Raw genomic sequence first — 20,046 nt, 5'->3', positions numbered from 1 at the left:
TTGTCTTTATAAAACCCGAGAAAACAATAAAATCAAGTTCTTAAAAATTACAAAATCCTAATAAATCTATTTGAATTTTTATTAGTGAGGACGACAAATAGGTATTTATGTGTATGCGCTCTCTGATATATTTGCATGAACAAAGTGGTTGTCTTTTTCGACACTTAATCCATAGAACTTTTTAATGATTTGCCAAAATTTATTCTGTATCATGGGTTTTTATTAAATAGTAAAAGAATGAACTCATATATTATGTTTACTTGCTACATATAAAATATGCAAATTTCTTTCACATTCTATTGTAAAAGTTACTTTATCTGAATAATATTACCTTACATTTGAGTTTCCTCCCCTTATGTGGTAAATTTGAAAACAAAACATCAAACAAACGAATTCAGTATTTTGTAGAATACAACCATACATATAGAAAACATGCTTTTTTTCTGTATTGAAATGAAAATTCTTACACATTAATTAACTTCTACTCTTAAAATTTGCACATTTTATATAAGATCTTGAACGATTGTTTTCTCGTATTTCAAAATCCAAGATGAAGGAAGGCACCTTATCTACCTTAAATTGTTTAAATTCAGTAGTTTCAACTAATTTTCTATTTGTTAATGTAATGCATTCCCAAAATTATTTTCGAAGACTACAACACAACGATTTGTATGCTTAAAAATGTTTTAAATTATATTGTGACAACAGAGGACTGTATTCCAGAAAGTAGAGATGTACTATATAATGTGTAAATATTATGTCATTGTTTATTTGTTTTCTAGCACAATATATCTAATAGGGCATCTTCACCAATCAGAAAGTATCACAATCATTAATAACAGTGATGAAAAAGTAAAAATACTAGAACACTAAATAGATACAAGGCTAAAATGATATGTAACCATACATCATGTTCATGATTAATTCACAGATTTAAACCTATACGTAGAGTACTGAGTATTCATCTATTACATAATCACAAATGTTTCAATAAATCAAAGATATACAACATATTTCATCATCCCACGTGATTAAACTTTGTATCCGTATAGTTGTTTTCAGGTACTTGATGTTGACACGGACTTGTCCGTGTGTAGTTTGACGAATCGTTACTACTGGAGCAGGACATACCGTCGTTTTCGAACACCCCTGACCCGGTACCATCGTCTACATGACATGCATCAATATAGGGATCATCATTGTCTTTATACCGACCATCACACAATTTATTTTTTCTGATGCAATAAATAGTTCCAATAACAACTAATAATACTAATATAGCTGCTAATGCAGCTAATCCACCGACAAGCGATGCTGTTGTGTCAGTTGATGATGAGGAATCAGACGGGTTGTTGTTTGAAACAGGTGAAACAGGTACTAGAAAAAACAATCAAATATTTAAAGAAAAAGCAGAAACCATTAATGATAAACTAAGATGAGGCGTATGTTTTTTGGTCAAATGTTTGAACTTCTAACCCCAAAGCACCAATTTTTCTTTTCATATAAGACCTCAATAGCTGATAAATGTCATTTACGAAAAAATATAGATTTATGTTCTTTGTGGTTTATCTGTCACAATATGTTCATACGTTCAAAACAAATAAATCCCCAGTTCATAATCTATTTTAAAACATGGATATCGTAAAAGGGGCAGTGTGACGAGTGTAAAACTCCATGCAATAAGGTATAAGACATACATGGCGGTTATTATTTTGGCGGATTCATTACTTTTATCAATACCTATGCATGTGCTTTTGCGGAATTTTTATGGCGATTTATTTTTAGCCTCGAAAATGGGAAAATTTGCACCCTGTGAAAAAAACACGTTATACGGTACTCTCCCATATTTGTGTTGTTATAATAACTTAAATAATTCCTGCTGTCGTTCTGTAGAAAAAAAGAAAAAAACAAACCAGTGGTATGAAAAATCGATTTATTGAACTCCTTGAATGAATTATTTCCCTTTTACTGAATATTCAATGTTTAGTAATAATCCTAATTAAATCTTGCAATTTTACTCTGTCATAGCTGCTGTTGGATATACTCCGTTTGACATAGCTTAATTTCGTAATACGTTCTGCTTTTCAAACTTGTGGCGAATAGTAAATAATCAGCGGATTCAACTTGTCAGTCCAGAAATCGACGAAAATGTCTAGTTCTAGAAGAACTGGAGTAGATTCACAGGTTTTGTTTCGATTTTTTTGTTTGCCTAACTTTTTTTCATTTTGTCGATTGTTGTTTTCCTCTCTTCTCACTCAACCCACCTAAAGTTAGTTAAAACATTGAAACACTGTATGCTACCGAAATAGGATCTGTTATACATATGAATCAAGTGAACATATCGACAGTAACATGTTGTATGCGTTTACCTTCACATGTGTCTCTGTTTGTTGATTTGGTTTTTCCAAAAGAACAATCTTCTTTAAGTCGGCAACATTTTGATTTCAGTTCACTTCCTTCATCAGTAAACTCACACCATCCACACTCGGCTTCACTGAAACATTTCCTAAAAGAACAAAAACTAGGGATGTCAACGAGTACTCGAATACTGTGCCATTTTGGTCTCTTGTGGAAAGCCAAAATGGCACAGACATTAACAACTATAGGTCATCGTACGGTCTTCAACAATGAGCAAAGCCCATACCGCAAAGTCAATGCTCTTCAACTTTGTACTTGTTTTTCTTTAAAAATAATTTGATATTAGCGTCACTGATGAGTCTTATGTTTAAGAAACGCGCGCCTGGCGTAATAAAATATAATCCTGGTACCTCTGATATCTAATTATCACCAACAATTTGGAACAAATAAATAACATACTTGACCGTTTTAGTACTTACACTAATATTGATAAAATGTAAATGTTATCAACTCATGCATGAATACTTACGTTTTACTGTCTTTTTCGTGACATTTTGGGTTGAAACATGTTTGCAACCCTGTGAAGTCGTCAGGTGAACTTTTTCCGGAAGTATCAGGGACAGATGCACTACACGGATAGCTGGAATTGCTTAAGAAACATAAAGAAAATCAATATAATTAGATGTTATGTTTAAGGTGGTAACTAACACTTCAAGGAGATTACTCTGTAAAATCAGCTAAACGTTTTAATTACGTTGTGTTGATAAGGAGATATTTAGCTTCTCATTGATCAAAATCAGTGTTTGTCTTACTGCTATATAACCAGAGTAATTTTTCTGATAAAACGGTTTGTTTAATTTTTTTTAAATTTAAATTTTTTTTGTCAAAGGGTCAAAGTAAATACTTTTATATAATTTTATGAAAATTCAACGAGTCAAATAAGTTTTAGTGAGGATATTGTGTACCACCTATACAAAACTGTAATTGTGTTGCTTTTTTTATTTCTCGAAAAATGTATATTTCATATAAGAGTCATGGCATCATATAAAGCTAGTCAGAAAACAAACATTGAGTCGTGCATAAAAAGATTAACAACAGTTCATATTTCCTGTCGACTGGATGTATTTCTTATATTGTATTACTAGTATAATGTTTCTTTTATACTTGGCAGTATGTTATTCTAGATAATGAGAACGTCGAATCACAGTTTATCAATACAGTTACAGAAGTGATAAACATAAAAGAAGACGAATAGCTTAGAGGATAACTGTGTGTAAAAACACTCGTGTGTAAAAACACTCGTGTGAATTTGTAAAGTGTCTGTATCAAATCGAGAATAAGTTTTACAGCTGATTTCCTAATGCTTGCAAAGTAAAACTTTGTTTAGCTTGCTTCCTTGGTTAGTAGATTTGTTTATGCAAACTTTGTAAATTAAATTGACATCTTTAAACAATATATATATATAGGCATAGCTCAATCTGCATATATCATATTTGAATTTAATTTGGTGTTATTCTAATAATTGTACAATATACAAACAACGCAACCAAGGTAACCAAAGTTTTACTTTGCAAGCATTAGGAAATCAGCTGTAAAACTTATTATTATGCATGAAATTTGCTGTTGTAAAATAAATGTCCTGGTATGCATTTATCTACCCTCATAAATTTATTGTACTTAATTGTGACATAACCTTCAAATATATGATATATATGAAAATTTTTAGTTACGCTCATTTTGATAAGAAACCACGCATTATTCTGTTATTTTTATTTTATTTCATTTTAAAATGTACAAATAGTACTAAAAACAATCAACCAGTATATTAATTACATATCGGATACTCTTATACTCATTGATAATGACTGGAAAGCACTTACAAACAAATTAAAAAAGTCTCAAGGGTTTTATAACAATATTGAAAGATTACAGGAAAACAGTTCACGTTTGAATAGTTAGTTGAAACACCTATCCGGAAAACCCTATGAAAACTATGTGTTCGAGTATATGCAGAAATGTAATGTGTCCCCAAACTTTATTTGAATGGTAAAAGAAAAAAAAATAATGTGCATTCTCTTTCATTTGTTTAAGAGCATATCTGCTTACCCTTCCAGAGCACCTGAGATCGACCTCAGATTTTTAAGGGGTCGTGTTGCTTAGTCTCTAGATTTCGAAATTGTGTCTGTTGTTTTTTTATTTGTTTGTTTGTCTTTTTCTTTTATAGCCAAGGCGTTTTCAGTTTATTTTCAATCTATTAGGTTGATGTCCCTCTAGTATCGTCTTTCGCCCCTCCTTTTTATTCTTTTATGGGGTGTCTCCTACTATGTCACTCTATATATTCATTTCTTTACCATATTTAATGTTCTCTATTTCTTTAAAACTCGTTTAAAATGCCATAATGGTTAACGTCGAATTATTTAAAAAGGTTTTTAGTGATAACATTGCTTTTCTGTATGTTATTCGCATTATATATTTATATGTAATTTCCAATTAAACCTTTTAGTAATGTTTCACCTAAAATATGTTATCATCATTATTTAAGGTGGTACCTAACACTACAGGGAGATAACTCTGTAATGTCAGCTTAACGTTTTAAATACGTGGTGTTGTAAAAGGAATATTAAGCTTCTCAATGATCAAAATTGGTGTTTGTCAAATTGCTATATAACCAGTGTAATTTTTCTGACAAAACGGTTGGTTCAAAAAATTTTAAATTTTTATATTTTTGTTAAAGTGTTAAAGTAAATACTTTGACAAAATTCAATGAAAATTAAACGAGCCAAATTAATTTTAGTGAAAGTGTTGGGTACCACCTTAACTAGAATACTTCATTATCGTCTGAATTTAACTTACTTGTTGTAAATATTTAAGCAGAGTTGATATGCAATGGGCTTAAAACAAAGACAATATTCGCATCTATCGCCACATGCTCTGGAATTTGGTTTTATATTTTCATCCTGTAACAAATTTGATACACATAATAACATGCATGTTATGCCATTGTTTCAGAATAAGGCAGAAGGTTTGGTACTATTAAAACGTTTGATCCCGCTGCAAATGTTTGCACCTGTGCTTATTCAGGAATCTGATCACAGAAGTTGGTGTTTGTTTCTGTAATTTATACGTGTTTCTCGTTTTTTTTTCCCGTTTAAATGGTTTTACACTAGTTATTATGGGGCCCTTTATAGCTTGTTGTTCGGTGTGAGCAATTGTTATTTGGCACTCACACCACATCTTCCTATATCAATAACATGTATAAGTTCATATATTATCATTATTGGATACCGATTTTATTTCACTTCGTGAATTAAGGTATACAACCAATCTAAATGATCAACGAAGTGCTAATTTTATAGGGTATACTTAGGAAAACTCTAAAATCAACTATACATAGAACATGAAGAAACTAAATTTTGTTCAAGTGGTGAAAATTGTAAACCACGAAAATAAATAAAACCCCATTTCAGAATCTATTTTAAAACATATGAATTATTCTCACCTATGTTTTAATTATATTTTAAGTTAACAAAGGGAACTGAGATTTTCTGTTTTTGACGATAAGAATTTTAATATACTAGTAACAGTAAATTTAGATCGTGTACTATAAAAAAAATAAAAATGATTGTCCAACATGTCTACATGTATATCCCAAATATTTATTGTACAACAATAACGAATACTATTTATTTATATTTTGTTATTTGACATCCGAGTGAACACTGACACATTTATTATATCTATTAAGAAGATAAACTGGTATTACCAAAAATAACAGCACTTACACAATCACAACCACCTGATAATGAAGTTGACGTTTTCTGTCTAATAATAAAAATATTGGTTTCCGGAATGGGTCTTATTTCATACTTGTCATTTGTGTCTGCGAAGCCGTATCCACCTGTGTTTGGCAAAGTCACCTTTAAAATAAAAAAGAAAACTCAACAGTTCAAAAGATTCTTTGTCAGGAAAGTAAAATCACAAAAATACTGAACTCAGAGGAAAATCAATTTGGAAAGTCCATAATCACATGGCAAAATCAAATAACAAAACGCATCAAAAACGAATGGACAAGAACTGTCATATTCCTGACTTGGTACAGGCATTTTCAAATGTAGAAAATGGTGGATTAAACCTGAAAGATATAATATGAAATTTAGCAACGGTATAAGTTTTAATTTAGAATATGTCAAAAGTGTACCGACATTTATCGCACAGTCGATCAATTTCAATGAATTGTGCAAATCGGATATGAGCAAATGAGATAAATAAATCCCACTATAAATTATTCACATCTACCTTTATCAATATTATCTATCATTGTACAAATGAACATGTAGATGCAGTCATTATCGTTCAAATCGGATATGTATGACGATAAGTTATGAACATAACACTTTATAAACATTATGCCAATGCAAAATTCTTCATAAATTTTGCTCACTCGTCCTTTAATGAAAAGATTTACTACGTGTAAATATGTGGGTATCACTTGTTAGAAATCTGCTGACCCTTCTGAAGCACCTGATCTCTCCTTCATATTTTTGGAGGGAACTCGTTGCTCAGCTTTTATATTATATATTGTGGTTGGTATCATGTTTGAATCAACACGACGGGTGCTACATGTGGAGCAGGATCTGCTACCCTTCTGGAGCACCTGAGATGACCCCTAGTTTTGGTTGGGGTTCGTGTTGTTTATTCTTTACTTTTCTATGTTGTGTCATGTGTACATGTACTATTGTTTGTCTGTTTATCCTTTTCATTTTTAGCCATGGCGTTGTCAGTTTATTTTCGATTTATGATTTTAACTGTCCTTCTGGTATCTTTCGTCCCTCTTTTGAATAGTATTACCGGTAATATTTGTTCTACATCGGATGAACATATCGATAAGAGATGACTTATAAATGATGATCGATTTCAACATATGAGAAAAAATATTAGTTAGAGGTGCTTATTTATCAATCGAAATGTTAAAACAAAAGTCGACCGAAGAATCAGAGCTTTACAGGAAGAAGATATTTTATATATTTTGAAAAGAAATTAACAAATCATACAACTTTTCTTTATTTCCAAAACACAGAATCAATATCATTTTACAAATAATACAATATACCCGAAAAGAACGCCTTTCTTTGTTTTCTGCTACGTCCTGACATTCTTGTTTGTTAAGTATAAGCTTCGTTTTTAATTCATTGGCTAGTTCTGGCTCCTAGAAGTTTACAAAATAGTCAGTCAACACTAAACTTATTTCAATCTTTAAGTCTAGTACTGCCATATTGATTTAAAAATGTAAGGGAAAGTCAGATATAGAACAGAGGAAACAATGTCCCCTAAAGCCATTTAACTCCTTGTAACTCCAATTTGAATTAGCATATTCCAACCTTGCTCTTGAAAACCCGTTTTTGTAATGGTAATATATATACTGATCATTGATAACAGGATTAAAATGTATTTTTTCAATACTATGATATGTTTGCATTACCATAAAATGATGGAAATAAAAAACAAGAGGCTCTCAAGAGCCTGAATCGCTCACCTTAATTTTTTTGGTTAAATCTCTCATCAATGATTTTTTTTGCTTTTCAATTTATTCAAATGTTCTTTGAATCGTCCTACTTTCTTCAAAATTCAGGGGCATTATACCTGAAAAACCAGTTACCCAATTCGGCTGAAAATTTCAGGACAGGTATACATTGACCTAATTAATACTTTAACTTCTTGTCTTATTTGCTCTAAATGCTGGAGTTTTTGAGATATAAGCCAAAAACTGCATTTTACCCTGTGTTCTATTTTTAGCCATGACGGCCATGTTTTTTGAACAAATAGAAAATAAAACACAAACTTTATTTAATACACCCTACTGATCATTCAGTTGAAGTTTGGTTGAATTTAGTTGAGTAGTTTTAGAGGAGAAGATTTTTTAAAGTAAGCAAATATGATGAACAAATTGTGAAAAATTGTCATTAAAGAACAATAACCCCTGAAGGGGTCAATTGACAATTTTAGTCATATTAACTTATTTGTAGATCTTTCATTGCTGATCATTTTTGCTGTTCCAGTTTATCTTTATCTATAATAATATTCAAGACAATGACCAAAAACGGCAAAACTTCCTTAAAATTTCCAATTAAGTGGCAGCAACCCAACAATGGGTTGTTTGATTCATCTGAACATTTCAGGGCTGATAGATCTTGACCTAATGAACATTTTTAACTCATCTCAGATTTGCTCTAAATGCTTTCGTTTTTGAGATATAAGCCAAAAACTGCATGTTACCCCCATGTTCTATTTTTAGCCATGACGGCCATGTGTTTTGTCGGATCAAAAATCGAAGCACAAACTTTGTGCAGGATAATCCAAGGAACAATCATGCTAAGTTGCATCCAAATCCATTTCGTAGTTTCAGAGAAGAAGATGTTTGAAAAATTGTTAACGACGACAAACGACGACGACGACGACGGAGGCCAAGTGATGAGAAAAGCTCACATTTCCTTTTAAGAATTTTTCAATTCTCAAAACGAAAAACAACTCGAAAGGACGCCAAAAAAATATACGGAACCTGAAATGAGCGTATACCATCAAATTCCTCATATTGCATACTAACAGTAGTTAACGTTAGCGGATAATAATCGATAATTTCTATTAAAGTTGATTGAAGTTACTGGTGGTAATATGTGTATTATTCATACCTGAACTGTTATATGAATAAATTTTGCGTACTTTTCTTTACTTGTGCTTTGCTTAAATGTTGGATTGTAATATTAGCAGTATTCATACCTGGACTGCTATATGAATAAATTGTGCAAACTTTTCTTTACTTGTACTTTGCTTAAAGGTTGGATAGTAATATGTGCATTATTCCTACCTGGACTGTTATATGAATAAATTTTGCGAACTTTTCTTTACTTGTGCTTTGCTTAAATGTTGGATGCATCACGATAAATCCACTGTCTTCAATTATGATACACCTAAAGAAATGTATTTAAAGCATTTATTTATTTGTGGATATCCTTTTCTTTAACAACACATAACATTATTTCTCCAATTTTCAACGATGATCAGTCTATCATACATTTTTACCAAATACTTATGAAAATGATCTAAATACCGTATATCGGGCTATTTTCGCTTATTTTTGCGGATAGAACAAAATCACCAAAATAAATTCCGCCAATTTAAAACTGTACATTTAAAAGTATTGATAAAGTTTTGAATCCGCCAAAATAATAACCGCCAACATATTTTTGGTTACCTTTTTCAATGAAAATCGCGTAATTTTACACCCTTGAAAATAACCCGCTATACGGTAGTGCTCGACCTACTACACAATCAATAAGTGCAATAAATCCAAATTATTTAAAAAAAAATGCAACAACAATTACTTCGTTTTACTTTAGATGTTATATTTGAAAAGGCCCTTACATGTACATATTTTATGCTATAATTATATATCATGTTTTTCACCACTGGGTCGATGCCACTGCTGGTGGACGTTTCGTCCACGAGGGTAATACCAGCCCAGTAGTCAGCACGTCGGTGTTGGCATGAATATCAATTATATGGTCATTTTTATAAATTTTCGGTTTACAAAACTTTGAATTTTTCGAAAAACTAAGGATTTTCGTACCCCAGGAGTAGATTACCTTGGCCGTATTTGGCACAACTGTTTGGAATTTTAAGTCCTTCCTCTGAGCGTCACTGATGAGTTTTATGTAGACGAAACGCGCGTCTGGCGTATACAATTATAATCCTGGTACTTTTGATAACTATTAAGAACAACTCATGATCAATTAATACTAGTATCTACTGATAGTTCCTTTACTTGCATTTAAATTTAATTCTGTGGTAAATTTTTAAGTACGTAGTTTGTTTGTTCAACAGTCAGCAGCACAAAACTGTTTTAACAACTTTTTGGAATTTTTGGGTCCTCAATGTTCTTCAACTTTGCACTTGTTTTGGCTTTATAACTATTTTGATCTGAGCGTCACTTACGAGTCTTTTGTAGACGAATCGCGCGTCCGTCGTTTTAAATTATAATCCTTGTACCTTTGATAACTATTTAAATTACCTGTATGCTAGCATGGAACAGGAAGGGTATACCTGGTCAATGAACCAGCTGAAATATTGTAGTGGGAAATCTGTTCCAACGACAGCTGCTACCTGTTTTGATCTAAATAACACAAAGGCAGTTATAAATCAAGTGGACATTCATACACTCAAAGTAAAAAAAGGAGACAAAAACAGGGGGGATAGAAACAAACATGCTGTTGTCCGTTCTATGGTCTGGTTGTTGTCCCTTTGACACATTTCCCATTTCCATTCTCAATTTTATGCAAGAAGATTGAAAATAAAATAACTAAATCTACTGAGGTGAGTGAAGAAATGCTAATGTCCCTTTTATCTGTGTTATTTGAAGGCCGTCCTTTAACCTATAATGGTTTACTTTTTAAATTGTTATTTGGATGAAGAGTTGTCTCATTGGCACTCACACCACATCTTCCTATATCTATAAAGTTTTCAAATGTTAAAGTTATTAGTTTTTATCCGGAAATCCAAATGCATTTTTTGCTACATTGAAGACCTGTTGGTGACCTTCTGCTGTTGTTTTTTTATTTGGTTGGGTTGTTGTCTCTTTTACACATTCCCCATTTTTATTCTCAATTTTATTCATACTTTTAGATTTTTATTCGGTTATGTAATACCAGCATATTTACGAAAAATGTGGTTTTTTTTTTTTACATTTCATTCCCTGTGAATTCGAAAAGGAGACTATGGTATTTAGTGTCAAATTAAAGTAGTTAATTATTATATTATCGTATCAATCAATCAAGAAGATACAATGCAAGATAAATGTACAAAAGCTGAGAGCATCGTATAAACACTAAAAAATAAACAGGTGCAACAACTCAGTTTTCATCTTATACTACGCACAGAACACTCGTAATATAATTTCAAGGTCATCCAATATATGAAAGAACCCGTAAATCAGATCATACAAGTATTATTGATTATAAAAGAACTTTAATAAAAACATTATTGAGTTGAGGAAAATGACCATAAAAAGAATTGTATTAAATAAATTAATAATCATTAATTTTTTAATGCCTTTCTTTAGAGTTTATGTTGTAGACAACAACTTATGAAAACGTTCATAAATATATAAACTCTGCACTATCATTTTGAAAGATAGCTTTCTTAGACATCTAGCTGTATCGAAAATTACATCGATCTCATATAATTTTTAATTGGAATTTAAAGAAAGAAGTTAATTCAAAAATATACTTTCACAAATCAATGCTCTTCAACTTTGTACTTGTTTGGCTTTATAAATATTTTGATATAAGCGTCACTGATGAGTCTAATGTAGACGAAACTTGCGTCTGGTGTACTAAATTATAATCCTGGTACCTTTGATATCTAACAATATAACTGATTTTAAAAGTGAATAATTGCAAGTTTGAAAACAGCATATAAATCTAAACAATCTTACTTTCCTTTGTATACTGTATTTTCTAAGGAAATCAATATCCCTGATCCCCAAGCGTCATCATATGGCGGTGTGACAAACATTGTTTCCGGGTGTGCAACGGTTTGTCTAAACCTATAATAATTAGACAGACCATATTTAATTTTAATTTAATTTAAACATATTTTTCAATAGCGGATTGGGAAACAAGTTTTTTCAACTAATATTAATCCCTATCCATTTTGCAGGTACGATTGATGCCTTAAAGCGGCATTAGCCTGCTCTTTTTCGTAATCTACAAGGGTGTCCTTAACGTGCAATAGATATGGCTCTAATAACACGGGTCAGCCATTTATCGTCCCTTCCGACGGACTATCATCGTTTCCTCAAGACAATGTTTGAATAGAAAGACATTAAGTCGACTACTTAACAAACATAATTTAGGAAATTGACCTAACATTGACAATAAGAAATTCGTGCGATCCCGAATTATCGTGACCCTGAATCCATCAAATAAAAACAAAAGTTTTAAAATACAGATGGATTCAGTCGAAAAGTCAGGCAAGGGATACGTAGATACTTTTTCTGAGTGTATTAAAGCTGATAAGTCTTTAATACAAATCAGATTAAGACACTAAATGGGTCTATCAAATCCATGCTATTCAAATCTTCAAAGAACCAAATGCTGCAAAAGTTTTATCCATACCTCCATGACATAAGTTTTTTTTTGTAACCACAGAAAAAGCACAAAACAGCATTGTTTTCCTGTGTAAATCCCAATACATAAACTTGTTATCGACAATACACTTTGAAACTCAAGATATACCCCTTGACACTTACTAAAGAGAAAATCATAGATAATCATAGGTTTGTTCTCTGTTTATTAAGAACTTCGACCAAAGATGAAACACTGAATCTTCCATCACTATATTGGATATCTAAACTATATAACTCCACGTGTGGAGCAGGATCTGCTTACCCTTCCGGAGCACCTGAGATCACCCCTAGTTTTTGGTGGGGTTCGTGTTGTTTATTCTTAAGTTTTCTATGTTGTGTCGTGTGTACTATTGTTTTTCTGGTTTTTTTTTTTCATTTTTAGCCTTGGCGTTGTCAGTTTGTTTTAGATTTATGAGTTTGACTGTCCCTTTGGTATCTTTCGTCCCTCTTTTGCTATATAAGTGTCTTTACACACAAAGGTATATCGCTTGATCTTTCAGGTGCTCCACAAAATTTATTTAAAAAAATTAATGTCGTAAAACTTTATAAAAAACTACCTCGACCAAAAACTGTAACCAGAAATTGAACCTGAAACGCGTCCGGGACCGACGTACGAACATACTGACGGACGGACAGACCAGAACACATAATGCAAATAAATGGGGCACGTAAAAGGATTTCGTTATTTATGAAATATATTCAGGTCAGTACTCATATTACTAGCGTAGAATGAAAAAATCAACATAGATATTATACTAATAGAACGTTTATGCATTCGCATTTATGATGATATTGGCCAGTTTTTACGAACAAGCTACGTCGGAATTGTATTGGTCAGTCTTTAATTATCTTTGAACATTGTGTTTTGAGCATTATTTTTTGTCTGTTTTCCTTTATTTTCTATAACATAACAGTAATCCCTTACCATTACAAGAACCGATAACGGATTTGTTCCGCAAATAACACGACACATTGTCTGTAACATCTTTTATGTGTGTCTATTTTGTGATAAACTCGGGTTTAGTTTTCTGTAATTAGTTAATACTTCAGTTTCATTATGTATATCTCTTTCATATTCATTTGTTAAAATTTACTGTTTGCAATAGCATAAGTGTTCTATATAATAAGGATGTTCTTATCCCGTGCATAAAAATAATGCCGTATTTGTCAAAACCTTTTCAACTTTTGATCTTCAGTGCTGTACAATTTTGTATCTTTTTCACGTTCGATCTTTTATATCTAGGCGTTATGTATTAAGGTTTAGTTTTCTGTAATTAGTTAATACTTCAGTTTCTTTGTGTATATCTCTTTCATATTCATTTGATAAAATTTACTGTTTGCAATAGCATGAATAGTTCTATATAATAAGAATGTTCTTATCCCGGGCATAAAAACAATGCCGTATTTGGCGAAACCTTTTCAACTTTTGATCTTCAATGCTGTACAACTTTGTAATTTTTCCACTTTCGATCTTTTATATCTGGGCGTCACTGGTGAGTCTTGTGTGGACAAGGCACGTTTTTGGCGTATTGAATTTTAAACCTGATGCTTTTTGTTAATCTATTAATCATGTTTTTCTTTGTCTAATATGTTCTCCTATTTATTTGTATTGTAGTCCTGTAATATTATGTTGTCATTTCAATGTTATATTTAACTTTACCATTAAAGTGCGAGGTTTGGCATGCCATAAAACCAGGTTCAACCCACCACTTGTATTCCCCTTTAAAAGTGTCCTGTACCAAGTCAGGAAGATGGTCATTGTTATATTATTGTTCGTTTCTCTATGTGTTGCATTTTAACGTTGAGTCGTTTGTGTTTCCTCTTATTTTTGAGATATTGAGATAAGACGTGGCACGGTACTTGTCTATCCCAAATTCTTGTATTTGGTTTTCATGTTATATTTGTTATTCTCGTGGTGTTTTGTCTGATGCTTGGTCCGTTTCTGTGTGTGTTGCGTTTCGGTGTTGTGTCGTTGTTCTCCTCTTATATTAAATGCGTTTCGCTCGGTTTTGGTTTGTTACCTTGATTTTGTTTTTTGTCCATGGATTTATGAGTTTTGAACAGCGGTATACTACTGTTGCCTTTATTTAGTACTTCGATAAGATTTTATATGATATTATGTTTATTTATTTATTAATTATAGAAAATAAAAATGTATTAAATGGCTATGTTTCATATAAGACAAGTTTTACTGTATATTCTCCCTTGATATCAGTTATGATTGTATATATACTGCAGCTGTGCTATTAGAGCAGTTAAATTGCATTGAATGTATATTTAGATGTCATATACAGTCCCTGACCGTATATCACCTTGTTTATGAGGTTGATAATGCGTTTCCGTAGAATTTTATTTATGACGTCAATAAAACATACAGGTTCGCGGAAATTTTACGTCGTTCGCTCCAAATTAAAAAAGATGATTTTTACCCTAAATACTTCATTTAAAACACTTATACGAGTTGCAGTATATAAAGTATAACCATACCTTGTCTCGAAATATCAATCGGTTATTTGTACTCGGCTCGAAACAGGTAGAAATGCTCGACACCGGCTTTCTGCCTGTTTCTAAGCCTTGAACAAATAACATTGATATTTCGAGACAATGTATGGTTATTCTACATGTAACGGCGATACTTGATGGAATGCTGTACATTAAGTAATGTGTTAAAACAGCAAAATGTGCAATAATAATTATAATTATGAATGTTAAAAAATAGTAATCCCTTACCATGCTCGTTTTTCGTGATCATACGTCTTTTCCAATGAAACACCAGGATATGCACGCATGACACCAGATTTAGTTCCTATATATCTCCATGCAAGATGTGATGATTTGGTGCGCTTCCAGAATTTTTCTAGCTCATATGTAGCCCATACATCTGGTCTTATTGAACTCTAAGGTAAATATTATAACAGATATTATTATGAACTATCAGCAAAGAGTTTTGAACAGTTTTTATACAGTGGGTTTCTTTCTTTTCGTTGGTTCCAACTTTCGTGGATTGTAGAATTCTTGCATTTTCGATGATATTAAGTTTCGTGGATGTGGTAAAGTCAACATACATATCTTTAGAAAAAAATTGAATCCGATGAACATTTTTAAAAATGCATGGTTTCCCTGTTCCCACGACATACACGAAAATTGGTATCCAAACGAATATCAATAAATCCATAGAATCACAAGAATATATTTATTTGATTTATTATTCAAATTGTTGATTGACAGATTGTTAAACGTCAATGACTTTTTCTTCTATTTTATCATGCCGACCTGTTGTTAACGCTGAAAGAAGTTGGAGGTAAATAGTCTCACTAGAGATACTTTATAGTTAAAGATACTGCATTATTGTTAATTTTCATGAAATAAGTTGATTAAAAGTTCAGTCAAATACAATCGGTCATTTGGATCCTACATGTAAAATCATCTACACAGGCAAATATCATTCACATCAATTTCACTTGAATTTAAATTCTTGTTAACCTCACGTGAATTTCACCTCAAACGAGGAATATACGTGAAACTTACGTAAAATCAATCTTTGTGAGTTTCACGTGATTCTCATGTGAAACTCATGTGAATGTCACATAAAAATCACTTAATTTTTTTCATGTGAAGTTCACATGAATTTTCAAAATAGAGTATTTCAATTAACATTTGAAGTTTTCAAATTTGATTAAAATCATGAAAGATATATATCAATTTTTTTGTTGTTGTAAATTTCACGTGAAATTTCACGGGAAAAAATTCACATCAGATTCATGTGAAATTCACATGACAATTTGCACGTGAGTTTCATGTATAAGCTCGATTGAGGTGAATCTCACGTGAAATTTTTCTTGTGAATTTCATGTCAGATTCATGTCAAATTCGTGTTAGCAAACTTTGTCTCTGTATCTCAAATTTTGTAAACTGAGAAAGTGAATAAAAATTATCAATACCCTGTAAAACAAAGGTTGAAAAGGCAAATTACAGTTTACAAAACTCTGAAGTCTAAGAACAGAGAAACTTATATAATCCTTATGCTTTCATTAGGTGTTATATTTGCAAAATTTAAATATAAAGATTGTAATTTTTAGTTTTTACTAGTACTTAGCACACATTATCAACAATCAATGTAAATGGGGTCAAGGTTAAATTGACTATGCCAGACAGACATAAACACCTTCAAATCATACCAAACATCAAAACCAATAATCCTCCTGCATAAAGTAATCGACAAACAGACCTAATTAAATTGAACGTGTGCCAATAAATAATAAGAAATTGCTTCATTGTTGATAGTGATGTAGACTAAACGCTGGTTTTGTATACCAAAAGATAAGCCTTGTTACTTTTATGAATGTATTAGACAAGGCAACCCACATAAAACCAGACTACCCATGTCTGTATTTTCTCACCCCTTAAACGAAGATATTAGATTTTTATAGTTATTCAACTTTAAGTATTGAACGTCCTTTTTGTATCCAAAGGTTGTAATCATTTTGTGCAACTTGAACATTTTGTGTCCTGATCCTTTTTTTTAAACAATCACCTGATTTCACAGGAAATTTACAGAATATCATATTTTGTCATTGCTCTCGTATTCTAATTTTGTTTCGAAAATTAAGGTAGCATGATCATGTAATACGAAACCTTATTCATTTGACATGCATTTGACATATACATGTACCTGTATAATTTTCCATCTTATGCCGTATTTGGCACAACTTTTTGGAATTTTTTATCCTCAATGCTCTTCAACTTTGAACTTGTTTGGCTTAATATATATTTTGATAAGAGCGTCACTGGTGAGTCTAATGAAGAAGAAACGCGGGTCTGACGTACTAAATCATAATCCTGGTACTATTGATAACTATCATGTCAATCTTATTACCTTAAATCCTGGATTTTCTTCAGAATCTGTGGTAAAATATTGTTTATATTTGTATACATCTTCACCTGTTTCATCTTTGTCCGTGTACTGAAAGGGACTTACGAATGCAGATGGTGAAAACTTAATGCTGCTTCTTTCTGAAAGTGCAGTTTGATTACTATTTGATTAATTGCGTTTCCCTTAGTTTTAGTTTGTAGCCCGAATTTGTTTTTTCTATATCGATTTGTGAATTTTCGAACGTCGGTATACTACTGTTGCCATTTTTTTTATGTCTTCGATTATTAATTACGCCACAGCTTTGATTATTTGGATGTATTGAAGGTTGTATTCTTAGTAGAGTTAAACCTTTACCTGATTTTAATCAAATAAAATACAGAAAAAAACATCATATACCCTTGCAGATCTCAAACAAAATAGAACAGATCACGCTTAATCATTAAAAACAAATATCGAAGAAGAAAACTCAGTAGTAAGAACCTATCATATTTTTTTTTAAATTAGATAAACATTAGTATTAGTCACAGAAGTGGATGTCTTCGCTGTATGCAATACGAATAGTTTTAAGTTCCTTAAAATCAAGCAAGTATATGTTGTCTGTTGTTACAGTTGGTATAGATCAAAACGTCTTACTTTGGTGCTGATACTTCACGAGAAAGCTTTTAAGCATTTTGTTAGAAAAAGGTTTATCAAAAATGGGCACGTACTATTTTTCTTTTTCTTTAGTATGGCAATTTTCGATGTTAAAGATTTCTTTTCCTGTATATTATAAAATCAAGAATATGTCAATTGTACACGGATACCCAACTCTCCATTTCATATTCTATGTTCCGTGGACCGTGAAATTTGGGTTAACACTCTAATTAGACATACTAGTCCAGTCAACCTAATTAATCAATCTAGCATAAATTTGACCCTTTTTTAAGTTTTAATCTTAGGCATTATACCCCAAATATGCACATAAAAAAGCCCCATAATAATTAACTTAAGGAAAAACTAAAAAATCATGATTTTAAAATTTCTACTGATATAAGCATTGATATGGGGGATAACTCTGCAAAAAAACCCAGATATATCAATTAAAATTGATACAAAATTAGAGCTTTACCGCTTCTTTTCAACAAAATGTATTGATTCTTGATATTTTAGCCGTCTTTAGAGTATAACAAACAACTCTAAAGGTGTTTTCATATCTTTTGTCAAGCTATAATCCTGATTTCATAATTAATGAGTTAACCATTTATTAGATTTTACAGCATGTCAAGGAAAGAATCTCAAATTGACCTTAAAACTAATAAATCATATATTCTTTTTGGGGTTTAAAGTTTCTTCAAACAAGAAAGATGCTACATAAATATAATTCACAGATATAAACAATACCAAATATTCGCATTATTTTTTCAAATTGGTCACAAAGCCATAAATTTGCAATTTCTTCAATGAATATGTGCCAAAACAAATATAACAATAACACTTCGGTTTTGTACATTGCAGAAGATTATATAATGTAGTCAAATACGAACTTATAACCCCTTCTTAGTATCATATTTTACATCAAATTTAAAATTTAAGAAAATCAATCAAAAACTGACTGTGTATATTTGGGGCTTAATGCTATAGATTATAACTAAAACATTTATTGTTGCAATTAGTGTGAGGTTCATATTAGTTTGACTGGACTAAACGCATTATCATATAAAAAAACCCAGATAGGACTCAATTTCAAATTATGTAGATTTCAACTTCATCAAAAAGTATATGACCAACAACTTCAACAAAACATTTTAAACTGAATCCGGACAGACGGTCGGACGAAAGGATATACGAACGGACGCACAGGCCGAAAAACATGATGCCACAAGTTGAGGCATAAAAAACATCTAGCTTACAAACCTAATGTTACACTCCTGGCATTGAACCTACAGTTAGAATAATTGTCATCTGAGAGACTTCGGTTGTGATACATAAACACTTTTCCTAAGTCTCCAGTAGGCTTTGGCAATTCCGTAATTTCAGAATGTTCTTCATTTCCTAATACAATACAAATGGAAAAGTCTGTATTTTCTACCTAATGAAATAGAAATTGTCAGAAATATTAGATTTCTTTAACATTTTATAAGTTTTTCATAGAAATGTAAATACTTAGATGGTTGTAAGTTTGAGATTGTGATATTCGTTAATCTTAAAATCACAATTGAATATCTATCATCTTAATACACAAATTGAGTGCATCTGAAGAAAACAAATCTTAAATATCACACAATTGGAATTTTCACACCAGAGCACACGAAATGATTACTCATTTCTTATTGTAAATGTAGTTCACAATGTGTATTTTTATTTTAAGAAACATATATTTATTCTAGTGAGCTTCCTCCAGGCACATCCTCCGAGCATTTTAGAGAAGCTAATATCGTTAATACACCATTAAATTCCAATAAAGGTCAATCAAATATAAAAGTAATAGTTATGAGCTTGTATGAGCTTTTTGTGAGCCTTTTGTACGCCTGTAATAATAAAATTTTAAAATGTTGCCCTAGAAAACTAGTTAATTGACACACAAAAAGATAAATCAAAACTTGAGGTTAAACAGTTTCGGGACATTTCATCAATATGAGAACGAAAAGCTCTAATA

The 20,046-nt window shown here is 31.5% G+C and overlaps 1 protein-coding gene across 1 annotated transcript in view; it reads right to left on the bottom strand.

The window, feature by feature from the left end:
* Positions 1–891: 891 nt before the first annotated feature.
* Positions 892–20,046, bottom strand: part of LOC134728040 (VWFA and cache domain-containing protein 1-like) — a 38,328-nt gene continuing 19,173 nt past the window's right edge. Inside the window, exons 12-23 of the mRNA XM_063592439.1 lie at positions 19,305–19,479; positions 17,415–17,551; positions 15,269–15,435; positions 11,846–11,956; positions 10,424–10,525; positions 9,221–9,323; positions 7,469–7,564; positions 6,141–6,275; positions 5,212–5,315; positions 2,888–3,007; positions 2,370–2,506; positions 892–1,377 (exon numbers count right to left, since the gene is read on the bottom strand). Of these exons, the coding sequence (XP_063448509.1) occupies positions 1,019–1,377; positions 2,370–2,506; positions 2,888–3,007; positions 5,212–5,315; positions 6,141–6,275; positions 7,469–7,564; positions 9,221–9,323; positions 10,424–10,525; positions 11,846–11,956; positions 15,269–15,435; positions 17,415–17,551; positions 19,305–19,479 (1,746 nt within the window). The 3' untranslated portion in view covers positions 892–1,018. The remainder of the gene's footprint in view (positions 1,378–2,369; positions 2,507–2,887; positions 3,008–5,211; positions 5,316–6,140; positions 6,276–7,468; positions 7,565–9,220; positions 9,324–10,423; positions 10,526–11,845; positions 11,957–15,268; positions 15,436–17,414; positions 17,552–19,304; positions 19,480–20,046) is intronic.

Source organism: Mytilus trossulus, chromosome 8, assembly GCF_036588685.1.
Source record: "Mytilus trossulus isolate FHL-02 chromosome 8, PNRI_Mtr1.1.1.hap1, whole genome shotgun sequence".
NCBI classification, from domain to species: domain Eukaryota; kingdom Metazoa; phylum Mollusca; class Bivalvia; order Mytilida; family Mytilidae; genus Mytilus; species Mytilus trossulus.
Note: the sequence above shows the minus strand (reverse complement) of the source record. Positions and strands in the feature narration are given on the sequence as shown.